Raw genomic sequence first — 12,685 nt, forward strand, 5'->3', positions numbered from 1 at the left:
ATCTATAAATATATTATGTATTCAATTATATAATTTTATAGTTAAAATGATAAGTAATATAACAATTAAAGTACTGTTAAATCAATATAAAATAACGTTGTTATGGAAACCAATCTAAACAATCTTTTTAACAGCTACAAGTTCAATAGATATTCACTAGAGATGCTTCTTGAAGATATATTTTATTAAATAATTTAAAATTTAACATGGAAAATCTACCACTTATACCAGGCTATACATTTCAAGATCCAAATGTAAGTCTGAAAAATTATTTGAATTAATTGTTACAATCATTATATTCAATAAAATTAAGCGAGAACATATCTCTTTTAAAGATCAAAGACTATAGGTTATTACAAAAATTTCATTTTTTAAATGGTTATCGTGTAGTACGTGATAGACACAGTGGTATCGGAGGAAGACCAATAGATATTGCATCTAGTGCTTATGTAAAAGAAGAGGATTCTGTACAGTAAGTGATAAATAAACGCAAAAATATAAAATTCATTTTTGTAAAATCTGATTTGTTCTTTTCTTAATTTTATATCAGTTTTCAATCTTTTTGGTGTAATAATATTAATTAAAATTTAGTTATGATCCATCATTAACATATGGTCGTGTAAAGGAATATGCACATCGACAATTCATTCCACACTATGCGCTATTTGCGCAGAAATGCCTCTGCTTTAAAGCATTTTTTCGTCAAGGAGTTTTTAATTCTCCAGATGAACATTTTCGTATACGTTATGTTAATATAATATATCATTTGGAGGATGATACTGTATGTGTAAATGAGCCTGCAATTGATAATGTCGGCTTTCAGCAAGGAAAGCTTGTTAGACGTGATAAAATTATAAAAAATATAAATGGCGACACATTTCATTGGAAAGATTTTAATGTTGGAATTGACGTATGTAAGTTACAAAAATGTTTCTGCTATGATTGTATATGCATACGTTTATTAATAAAAGGCGGCAAAGAGTCCAACTTTTATTTAATTTATTTTTTTTAATAAAAAAAAATACATCTGCATTTATCTTTTATAATCTTTTGACATATTAAATATTGTTTCTTATTTTTTATTTAGCTTTATTATGGGTTTGCAGGTATTTATGGCGTAGTCTATCATATTATTGATTGCGATCTATTTACTAGAGAGTATTTAAATAGCCAAGGTATAGATGTTGGAGATAAGGAAGAACCTCCTGTAGATCCTTATACAGAACTGAGATTGAGCAAGCAGAAAACATTAACTTGTATTACAAAAATATCAGATGATGTTAGACGACGATTTTTAGAATATGATAAAATGGTATTATTGTTCACTGCAACTTGGGATGACGATATTTATCAGATTATGTATTTCTTGACGGACGATACGATCGCTGTTCGTGAAGTACAAAAACCGAATAGCGGGAAAGATCCGGTACCAATGCTATTAAAAAGAATGAAAGTGCCAAAGGATTGGAAAAATTTGCCATCAACTTATCCTGCTGCATATATGGAATATGGCGATCCAGAGATCATTGAATACTATACACCAAGTGACTTTTTAGTTAGTCTATAAATAATTTACGAATATACGTGTGCATTAATATGTTATAATTTATGTATTTTTCTTTTTAATTGCAGATAGGTGGTACAGTTTTTATATTCAATCGACGATTTTTTTTGCATGACTGTGACTCCTTCACACGAAAATATTATTCAGATATGTTAGGAATAACGCAACCGGAAGCAATTCCTTTTCCAACAAAAGATGTTATAGCTGCATCAGAGTATAAACCTCCACCACATATAATCTTCGGTACACCTGAAGATACTTACGTTTCTTGTCTATCATTTACACCGGAACCACCTAAGAAAGATGTCATTCGACAACTTCTTAATTTCCCTAAAAAACTACGTTATTCTATGAAAATAGACATGGTACATCCGGAGGATAAAAGTCGCGACTTTATTTTAGAATACAGTTTAAGTGACGGTACTGTACTCGTACAGGAACTTCAAAAACGTAATTCAGGACGTCGCGAAGGTTGTTTCTTAAAAGCAACATTGGTTGCAAAACCAAAGACTGGAAGAGATAATCCAGAATATTATACCCCTCAAGATTTCTATGTCGGTGCAAAAATTAATATTTTTAATCATTATTTCATAATAACTGGCGCTGATCTCTTTGTGTATCGTTACATTGAGGCGAATCCTGAAAAGTTTCCACAAAAAGTACGAGATAATATTCGTAATTATTTAGTTAAGCAAAATTTACTTTCCGCCGATATAAGGACAGAAACGAAAAAAATTCAGGATAATGAAGAAGCAAAATTGCAATCGCTTGAACCGTCTAGAGAGACCGTTGCAAGAGATATTGATATGAAACAATGTATAAAGGATTTTGAAATTCAAACTAAATGTCGATATGAAGGAGAACATGGTGAATTACGACCACGCACACCACCACCAGAAGAACTTTGTCCAGATTTAATAACAAATAATAAACAACCATCTCATCAAGATCCAAAGACATTTACTGAAAACAAAGTAAAAAAGTAAATAAAATGGGATGATCAGGTGCAATGATGATAAAGAAATATTATTTCTGATCATAATTACGTTCAACACAATATTTTCAACAAATTTATAAATATACATTAATTTATCACACTTTAAAATATGGTTTTCCTAATTTAAATAATTGCTTTAAGTAAGTTAATATTTGATAACGCATGATCATATAACATCGGTATTATACATGTATTACGTTGAACGCAATTACTATTCAATCTCTTATCATTTTTAAATTATAGAACTTGCAATCAAAACTAAATCAAATTCATATTTTCTAAAAAATTCATTGCCTGCATACATGATTCTGTAATAGCTCAATTTGAATATTAAATTCATAGTTCAAATCAATATTTAATCAAGTACAATTATACAATGTAAATACTAAACAATGTAGTACATTACAAGTATACTATTTGTATGTCTGCATATTATAATACAATGATAATATACAGATACACAGTCTGTATACATTAGCATGTGCTATATTAACCATAAAATAAAGTTTAGATAAACTTTGGAATCCAAACATTTTTAAGCAGAACTCTAAAATGATTGAAAAATGCAACTATTTTCAATAATAATCTCCCATAAAATACTTCTTAGTAAATAGTCTAACAAAATATTTTAGTGCTGTTCAACTGAAATACAGAACTTTAATAGATTTCATTTTTATTCGGTTGTTTTTAGTTATTGGACATTACTTGTCCATTTTCTGAGCAACTTATTCTACTTGTAAACTATAAATAAGCTAAAGTGATTCAAAAACATTGGCTACAAATTTTTAATATTGATATATTACTTTAATAAAATGTGTTTGTTTTTTAATCATTTACAATATAAAAACAAGAAAAGAGATTTGTAATATATACGATTCAGATTCCCTTTCTTGTTGTTTATAATTGAGTATGCAAAAGTAGTTATGATAATATGCATACCTTCATTAAAAAATCTGCATTAAACTACTCTGTGGTTTAATTCATTGATTAATTTTGTACAAACTTTTTAATCAATTCAAAATCTCATGTCACTACTTTGTGATTGATTCTTTGATCATATGAAAAATGATACTAATTTGCAATGAAAAAGTAATTTAATTTTTATAAAACTTAAAGAACTCAAATTTCCTTATTTTACTGCTTCTTTTACAATTTTCTACAAATTAATTACTATATGTAACTATGTATATGTAAATGTGTATATATAACTACCAGCAAAATGTAATCAAATCTAAGATGGAATCGATTATTTTATATATTTTAGTTTACTAAATCCACATTAGTTAAGCAATTCTTGTTATATCAGTGTTCAATTTTCTACATATAATTTGTGAAAAATTGTTTAAATTTACTGATATTATTTTTAAAGGAGCCTTTTTCTTAATGGGCATGAAAAGTATACATATTCCTTTTTTTTCAATGTACAAAAACACAAGGTTTCTATTTCAGTAAAAACAACTGGAATTTATAAAATAATGAAACCATGACAAAAAGTGTATCAAACATTAAAATAAAATAAAGTAACAGTCAATTTTAACAATAAAACTGATAGCTCATGAAATTTTCATAAAATAGTACAATAATCATTATCATATGTTACTATAGAGTAACTATAATATTATTTTCATATAATGTTTTAGTTCACTTTTGCAGTCCATGAATAATATAATAATATAGTAAGAGGTAATACATATATATATAATACACATATATATTATATTATATATATTTATATATATTTATACATATTATATATAATTAAAGTATATATATAATATATATAGTGAATATATGTAATATATAATATATATTAGAATAATATATATATATTATATATATAATTTGCAATAGATATAGAATATGCATAAAATAATCAGTTGACAATAATTTCTATTATTATCCAATGATCAAGCATAATTGTTACACATAAACTTAAAACGTTGTAATAAGCCCTTGCACCTTTATAACAAAGAAAGGTGAGTCCTTTCAGCCACAGGCACCAGGTTATATGTCCATCAAAGTTTAAAATGGTAATTGATTTAAATGACACTTGCTTACAATATTGTTCTCGCATAGATTTTTTCATTATCAACAAAAGTTTAAGCATTTTACAAGGGTTAGTCCATATATTACAGTTTTTTCTTCTGTTCCATATTTCATTTTTCTCTCATTTTTAATTTGTACGTTTAAGAAACACCTTTCGATGAATAGCACGCAACACCACACTATATGCTTATAACTGTCAGCAAGGTTACCCAATATCCCTTGAAATTGAATTACGTTCTTCATGGTAGTTATGATCAGATAATATTTATGATGCCGTCGTGACGCTAATTATCATACAAGTTGATTATTTAACAGAAGGAAATAGTCTCAATGATGACAAGTTTTCACAGGAATTAGAAGCCTTTTGTGTATCCAAGAAAGCAAAGGTAAGTAGTAAGACGATAATTAGTCGTAGCATGCTTTCTTTACGATGATTACTATTATGAACAGTATTATATTCTTGTTGTATCCATCGCTACTGGCGTGAGCCTCCTCTGCCTCTACCACGACCACCATCCCGATCCTATACAAAGAGATACATTATTTAAAACAGTACTACCATATAATTAATTTTGAATTTCATTACATTTATAATATCATAATGCTATCACTTACTTTGCGTTGATGATGTAAATGAGATTGATGAGGATGATGATCCCTTGATAAATCTGAATGTCCTCTATTTCTATGATTGGAAGAATGATGATGTTGTATAGCATTTGATGGAGCCTTACGTTGATCTTCTTCTGCTTGTTTACGTTCATAATGTCCAAAGTCATCAAAAATGCTAGTTGAATGTCGATACGTATGTAATATACGTAACACTGTTATGCCTTTTGCATGAGGGACTTCCTGTGCATCCCTTGAATTAGTCACTGGTTTATTTTCATTGTTTTCTAGTCTAATGTGACGAAGTTGCACATTAGGAACATCTTTAACATAAATCCAACGTACACGAAATTGACCTTTCCATTTATCTTGAGACCATACAGAGCTATTGCTCTTATAATCAACAGGTGATACCATTTGTGCCATACCACAAAAGTGACCAGATCCATTGACAGAAAAGAACAAATATAAAGGCGCACCTTCACAACTGGCTTCTTTATATGCTTGATCCAATCTTTTATTACCATGCTCAGTACTGCACCAAATCTCATATTTAATGGATCTATGAATATCATCTTCAGAGTAAGACTTGATTACAAAAAACCTAGCTCCAGGAGCAGTTTCATCAAATTCTACAGGATTATAATCATTCTTCACTTTCAGCTTATCTAAGACAGGATGCGACTGTGATTGTGTAATTTGCTGCTGTTGTGGCTGCAGTTGCTGTTGTTGTTGCTGCTGCTGTTGCTGCTGCTGCTGTTGTTGTTGTTGCTGCTGCTGCTGTTGGTGTTGGTGCTGTTGTTGTGGGGGCATATGAATTTGTGATTGTGGTGGTGATGGAGGTGTTGTAGGTTGTCTATTCCAACATGGTGGAGGAGGAGGAGGTCTCTGTCTCTGAGCCAATGGCGGAGGTGGTGGAACAGGAGGCTGTACTTGTGGTGGCGGAGGTGCTGTTGGAGGAGGTGCAGAAGATTTACCTTCACCCCATGTTCCAATGTCCATATTGTGCTTCCCTGGCACAATAGGTGGTGGTGGCATTCCAGCCTTTTTCTTCATTCCTTGAGAAGATGAAAGTGGAGGAACAGGCTTTGCAGGTTGACTTGCAACACTGGCCCATGTTATCTTTCTAGGTTCTTTAGCTTCTGGTTTTATTGATTGATTAGATGAAGTTTGTTCTTGACGTGGAACTTCGCCACTTCCTAGTGACAAGCCTTGCACACTTTGTTCAATAGTCTTAATTTCTGCGCTACTAGGTGTTGGATAGTTTTCATTTCCACGTGGAGCCTGATAATAATCTTCATAGCGTGTTTTTCTTGGAGTGCCCCAAGCACTAAAATCACCATTTCCATGAAAATAATTAAAAGCAGGCTGACCAAATGTACTAAAACCACCTCCTGCACTAGCAGAAAACATTCCATCCATGCCATATGCATCGTGACCTATTTGACCTCCATAGCCAGAAAGAAACGCAACGGGGTCTGTTCCATTTGACCAAGTACCATCCCCAGCACCAAATGTTTGATAAGGGAATGAAGTACTTGCATAGTAAGGACTATATGGATCACCAGTTCCAATTGGATAACTAGAGTGATGTGTACTATTGCCTCCTCTCCATGAATCAAATCCAGTATCTTCTCCACCAGCATGTTCTGTCTGTGGTTGCTGCTGGTGTTCTTTAGGACCATTGCTCACTATTAGGATGAAATTTCATTTCATTAATATATAAAATGAACTTTTCTTGATGAAATAGTCTAAAATGAATTCTTTAACAACTTAATTCAAATGATAATTCTTAAATGAAATTGAATATTCCAGTATATTGTTAGAAATATTTCTATTTAATAATTAAATACCATCAACAAAATATCAATTATAAAACAAAATATTCTTATGATTCAGAGTTTAAAACCATATAGAGTATATGGTACAATAACTACACATTACTATTAAAAATTAAGAAATTGTCTTTTAGCAAAATTTCTTTAATTTCTTAATTTAGAGAAATTTTTCCAAGTAATTGCTATAAACAATCTTATATTGAAAATTTCAACATATTAAAGTTGGTAAAAACTACATGTGTTACAAAACACATAAAAAAGACTTTATTTTATCTTCTAGTAAAAAAACATAATTTCAATAATGAATAATTAAAAATGACATCCTGTTACAAGATTTTGTATAGAAATCGAATTTTGAATATAATGAAATATTAATTATAATATACAAAATAGTAGGTTACTCTGATTTAATAATTATATCTTGTATAAGATATTTCATAATATTAACAAATCGATATAAATAAATGATTTTGGTTTTTTCACTAAATTATGTAATATTTTTAATAATTTTACTGTATGACGTAGCCGATATATGAACGTATTATTTTTTAAGATTTTTATGAATATTTCAAATTATCAGTAACATACACATACGCATACGCATACACACACACACACACAAAAGTGAACACGATTCTGAATTCATTAAAAAAATGCTATGAAATAATGCTATTGATAACCTAACATATCCGATATATACTAAAGCATACAGATAGGTTAATGCACTATGTATATATACCTATATAAAGATCGGCTAAAAATATAGATAACAACACTTCGTATTAGTTAAAAAAAAATTGTGTGCATTAACTTACCATGACACCGACAGGTATTGATAAAATTGCACACAATAGACACAAACTCGGAGTAAATTATACTATTTGGAGTATAAAAATCTATGCACGCATGCAGTAATTTTTATAATGAACAGTTCATCTGATTTTAGAATTACACATCGGCAAAAGAAATAATGAAAAAAAGAAAAAATCGTAGGAGAATACAAAGTCTCACCTTGACTGTTAGTTTGTCCTTTCATCCGCTGCATTCCGTTGCATGGAAAAATATACAAAATTTAGAATGGCTGTCTTCAGTGAAAGGTATCTGCAGTATAGCGGTGTGGTAGCAAGTCAACACACTGACCTGATTTGAAACAGCACCTGCCAATCCAGTTGACATAACCTATCACACACCCTTGTCCTCTCTTCACAGACGCCAAATAGACGGCTGTGCCTTTAATAAAATAAAGTTTTTCAAACGCAATACCACAATTACATGCGACCAGCGTTATAGCACTCGATATACCGCGGACACTTCTTTCTTACGGGAAGTCTTCAAACTATGAAATTCGCTGAACCTGAGACCTCCGCGTTATTTTCCCGTAATGTCTTGCCGCGAGAGAGTCTCAGGAATCTTTTTTCGTTACACTTCCAGATAGATAAATTTCCACAAAATCCTCAACTCTGAATAATAACTACGTGACGTACACTGACCTCTCGTATGTATTAACAGATTGTCTAACATTCGCAACAATAAGGTCCCTATACGATTATTCTGTCGAACGTGCGTTATTCTATAGTCCAATATGATTGGATTAGATAGATTAAATTAAAAAATATGTTGTTCCCATTATTTTTAAATGTATCTTATAGGTATATTAATATTATTGCATAGTATGAAAATTTCCTTTTTATCTTTGTATTTACTAGTTTTCTACTGATGATTAGAGCCAGAAACTAGAGACTCAATGTTGAGTATGGTCGTGTTTTGATGAATTTAGTTCGTACACATTGTGTAATACAGAATTAATTCACACAATATATAATATGATGCGATATAATATTTGTATACATTATATAAGAAAAATTTCATGTATAAATTTTGATAAAAATTTCATTTATTGTTTCTATAACTATGAAAATCTAATATAGAATATATACAAACAATTTAGTAATTTTTTCCTATAATAATCATATCATATATAATGCATTAATATAATATCGAAAACATTTTATTAAGCATTATTAAGTAAGAATAAATAATGTTAAAATAATGTCTAATTTTTATTTTTTTAGTACATAATAAAATAGAATAAAACATTGATTTTTTATAATATGAATTTAGAAGTATATGATGTTTTCAATTATATATAATGCCAAAAAAAACTACCGTAACATATATATGAAAATATCAATCAATTTTCAAATCTTTTTGTTTTGGTTCATTAACAAATTTAATTGAAATTATATTTAGTAATTGATATCTGAACATAGAAAAACGTAACATTTTGTATATAAGGTTAAAATTTCAATAGTGATATAGTAGTATAAATAATGATAATAACAATTTAATTATTTAAGACATTAATTTGTTGTGTAATTGTAATTTGTCATACGATAATGCAAGAAATAATATAATATTATCATTTTATTTATGCATTTTGATACATTTATTTATTATATCATATATTGATAGATATCTATTGAAAATATGGATTAGTTTCACATTTGATGGATAAATTGAAAATAGAAACTTTAAGAAATTTTTTTTGCTGATCTAAATAAAAAGAAATCGATGTCAAACTTTAATATATTTAAAAATTTCAGATGCTAAATTTGCTATGAATTTAACAATATCTTAAAAGCTAAGGTTTATATTACAGCAAATAAAAAATCTTTAAAGATGTAAACTATGATAGTTTCAATAAATTTGTAGCACGTGTATTAATAAAAGAAAATTATTACAAGTTTATTATTTATTTATTTTTCATTAATAACATGTTATGTATGTTATAAATGTACAATGGTGTGAATATCATGGCCACAAAAAATACATTGAACCTAGAATTAAATTAAGTATTCATAATAATTAATTGTTATAATTTTATCAATGTATTGTGCTATAATATAGTATTTTAAATGATATATATAATTAAACAACAATAAATGAGAAAATAGAAATCAAAATTTCAATTTTAATACCTAGAATCACATAACATCATTTTCCATACTTTTACAAATTTACAATTACCTATTACATACTGTAATTAAGCCTGATATTTGTTTATAGTTTATCACTTTTAAACAATTACAATTATTCGTGTAAAATGGATTCTTTAATAGATCAAAAGAAATCATGTTCTGCTTATTCGATCATGCAAATTACTTTTTACAAACATACTTAAACATTCAAATTCAATTACTTTAAAAAGATTAGTATCGTATATATTCAATTTTCTTACATATATTAAGTAAGAAAGAGTTTCAATTCATAGTAAACAATAAAAAAGAATGATATAAATATAACAAACATTGGATTTTATAAGATATTTAAAAGTTTAATTATAGTACTTTCATGCAAGTATCAGGAGTAACTTACTTTTGAATATATACGATACAGACATTTACTTTGAATATGTTATAATTTCATATTCGAGATAAAGAGTCTTTGGTTACAAACGTCTTCTTGGAGCAAAGGAGACTCTTCCAGAATATCTTGTATTTATATGGATAAAGAGCTCCATTTTTTCACACAAGATACAAATATTTTGTATTTTCTTAACATAAATTCAGTTTCTGGTCAACCATGAAAAAGCTTTAAGAATTAAATACGTTAATGTTAACGCATATAAAATTTTTTCTCTTTGTTGACGTTGTAACATCTCAAGTTCGATTGCCATTACTCGACGATTTAATTTCCCTACTTGTCGACGTAAATGTTGTATCTCTTCACTAGGTGGAAGAGAAACATTAAGTGCATTATATGAGGGTGCCTGTTCTCTAGAAAAATAATTATATGTTCTCAAGAAAAAAGTAATATATTTTTAGAATGGACCAATAATGTTGATTATTTCATATGTTACCAAATCGAAAGTTTTATGAAATCGGCGATTGCTACGTTACATCATTGCAAACATATTTGAGACACCTCTTATGATGTAAAGTTTGTCATTCTACTCTTTTTTTTTATATCAAATGATCTTGTATTATATATACTTGAAATTATTGAGATATCTATTATTTTACTAAAAATGAAATTATATAGTATGAAAAAAGTAGTAGTACCTTTGAAATCTGTAAAAACATTCCACCAAGAAAGAAGAAAAAGAAAGAAATGCTACTGATACATTATGACTCTTCTCATACTACATACTTCATATTTTCATATGATCAGTTATTGGTCCACTTTGTATATATAATTTTATATATATGAATTGAAAAGTATTAGTTATTACCTTGCATACGTAACTATTTGTGTTTCTGTAGAATATTGTCCATGTGATTTAGATGATAATGAATCCTTAGTTTCTGTTGGGTATGAATTCGGTTCTTCTTCATCAACTGCCGGAAAATAATGGTCATCCAGTGTCAAAATCCTTGGTGGAGTCTATCAATATAGTAAGAAAATTGTAGATATTATTGAATTCTAATATAGGAAAATGCTAAACCTTAAAATATATGAGAAAATCTTTGCTGATTAAATCATATTTAAGAATAATACTCTAAAGTATATATTTAAATTCATTTAACAATCCTAAATATTTACCTGCACTCTAACCATGCCTGCTTCAGGTGGTAAAACAGCATTTTCTAATGTAATTTCTCTTGGTGGTGCTCTAGTTCCAACATGTTGTTCTTGTCCTAGATTTATTTAATTATATTTAGCATTAACAAGTTTTACTTTACTTATGTATAATTAATGATTTTGTAAAATATATTTTTAATAAAAAAATTAACTTGGTTATATAACAATTAACATATAAATTTATCAATAAACAGAAGATTATATATTTACCAACAACTAAAATTCTGTCTGGAACATGCATTTCAAATTTATCTCCTGCAACAATCTGATTCCAGCTAGAACCATTGGTATCAGCTATTTCTTCTTCTGTGTAGTCGCCACTCACACGAATACTTTTTGGTACACGCATCCTTTTGTTAATATCCAAAGTAAAATTTGGGTCATAAAAATTGTCAGCCTCTCCATTAAAAACAGTAGGACTATGTGCTTTTGACATTATAACTAAAATAATTAAAAACAAAATTCAGATCTGTACTTTTTATATTTTTTATTAAATTTGTTACATTGACTTGTAAAATATTACATAAATAAGTCATGATATTTTATATTTTTATTTTAGGAGATTAAAAATAAAACGTAATAAATGGAAAAAAGACATCTTTTTTATTCGATACAATAATTTATACTTTATCAAGCAAAACAAAAGTAAGAGAATTTCCTATCTTTGTTAATTAATTGATAAAAGAAATAATCTGATGATTATTGTAACAAATTACATGTTTTTAACAATTTCACAGTACAGTATGAGACAATACAATGACGACATAAAAACTATACGATTTAAATCTTCCATAACGGCAGCAGAATAAAAATAATTTGTGCACCATAAATTACATTTATTAATAGTAACTGTTACAATAAATTATTATACATACAAAAAATACTTTTCTTAAATGCTTGAATAATTACCTGTCTGCAACTTTTCGATCGTTGAACACAAACTCTTTACACGAAGTTGGTAATGTGTTTCATGTACAAAAGTTACAATTGTACCAATCGAGAGTAATCGATAATTAGAAAGGTATCGATTCCAATAAAACTCCCGCCAAA

At 28.4% G+C, this 12,685-nt stretch overlaps 3 protein-coding genes across 6 annotated transcripts; 1 reads left to right on the top strand and 2 right to left on the bottom strand.

Moving 5' to 3' along the window:
• The first annotated feature begins 56 nt into the window (after nt 1-56).
• Nucleotides 57-3,810, top strand: LOC139986763 (EF-hand domain-containing protein 1). The gene is made up of 5 exons (XM_072002342.1): nt 57-254; nt 336-472; nt 592-914; nt 1,107-1,555; nt 1,633-3,810. The coding sequence occupies exons 1-5, from the start codon at nt 207-209 to the stop codon at nt 2,548-2,550; spliced, it is 1,875 nt and encodes a 624-aa protein (XP_071858443.1). The 5' UTR covers nt 57-206; the 3' UTR covers nt 2,551-3,810.
• A 621-nt stretch (nt 3,811-4,431) lies between these two features.
• On the bottom strand, nt 4,432-8,567 carry Ythdf (YTH domain-containing family protein). Its single transcript, XM_072002343.1, has 4 exons — nt 8,195-8,567; nt 8,066-8,093; nt 5,223-6,907; nt 4,432-5,130 (listed from the first exon to the last, which is right to left on the bottom strand). Exons 1-4 carry the CDS (start codon nt 8,228-8,230, stop codon nt 5,083-5,085), a joined length of 1,797 nt encoding a protein of 598 aa, XP_071858444.1. The 5' UTR covers nt 8,231-8,567; the 3' UTR covers nt 4,432-5,082.
• Nucleotides 8,568-9,774: 1,207 nt separating this feature from the next.
• Tango11 (transport and golgi organization 11) lies at nt 9,775-12,683 on the bottom strand. 4 transcript variants are annotated; one of them, XM_072002284.1, is made up of 5 exons: nt 12,545-12,683; nt 11,846-12,076; nt 11,597-11,691; nt 11,286-11,437; nt 9,775-10,830 (listed from the first exon to the last, which is right to left on the bottom strand). In XM_072002284.1, the coding sequence occupies exons 2-5, from the start codon at nt 12,069-12,071 to the stop codon at nt 10,620-10,622; spliced, it is 684 nt and encodes a 227-aa protein (XP_071858385.1). In that variant the 5' UTR covers nt 12,072-12,076; nt 12,545-12,683; the 3' UTR covers nt 9,775-10,619. The 4 variants fall into 4 exon arrangements, with proteins under 4 accessions (XP_071858385.1, XP_071858386.1, XP_071858383.1 ...); XM_072002285.1 differs by lacking the exon at nt 12,545-12,683 and adding an exon at nt 12,352-12,375; XM_072002282.1 differs by lacking the exon at nt 12,545-12,683 and adding an exon at nt 12,159-12,280.
• Nucleotides 12,684-12,685: the final 2 nt, after the last annotated feature.

The sequence above is a fragment of the Bombus fervidus genome, chromosome 4, assembly GCF_041682495.2.
Source record: "Bombus fervidus isolate BK054 chromosome 4, iyBomFerv1, whole genome shotgun sequence".
In the NCBI taxonomy this organism is placed as follows: Eukaryota; Metazoa; Arthropoda; class Insecta; order Hymenoptera; family Apidae; genus Bombus; species Bombus fervidus.

Bases quoted from the DNA above. Each gene is read 5' to 3' on its own strand.
- Ythdf (XM_072002343.1), bottom strand. From the start codon at position 8,230: ATGTCAACTGGATTGGCAGGTGCTGTTTCAAATCAG. The intron at 8,094-8,194 runs GTCAGTGTGTTG...AACGGAATGCAG, and splicing joins CAGGTGCTGTTTCAAATCAG to CGGATGAAAGGACAAACTAA. The intron at 6,908-8,065 runs GTGAGACTTTGT...TCATCCTAATAG, and splicing joins AGGACAAACTAACAGTCAAG to TGAGCAATGGTCCTAAAGAA.
- Tango11 (XM_072002282.1), bottom strand. The intron at 11,438-11,596 runs GTAAATATTTAG...CTATATTGATAG, and splicing joins CAGGCATGGTTAGAGTGCAG to ACTCCACCAAGGATTTTGAC. The intron at 10,831-11,285 runs GTAATAACTAAT...TTATTTTTCTAG, and splicing joins CAAATAGTTACGTATGCAAG to AGAACAGGCACCCTCATATA.
- LOC139986763 (XM_072002342.1), top strand. From the start codon at position 207: ATGGAAAATCTACCACTTATACCAGGCTATACATTTCAAGATCCAAAT. The intron at 255-335 runs GTAAGTCTGAAA...TCTCTTTTAAAG, and splicing joins ATACATTTCAAGATCCAAAT to ATCAAAGACTATAGGTTATT. The intron at 915-1,106 runs GTAAGTTACAAA...ATGGGTTTGCAG, and splicing joins TAATGTTGGAATTGACGTAT to GTATTTATGGCGTAGTCTAT.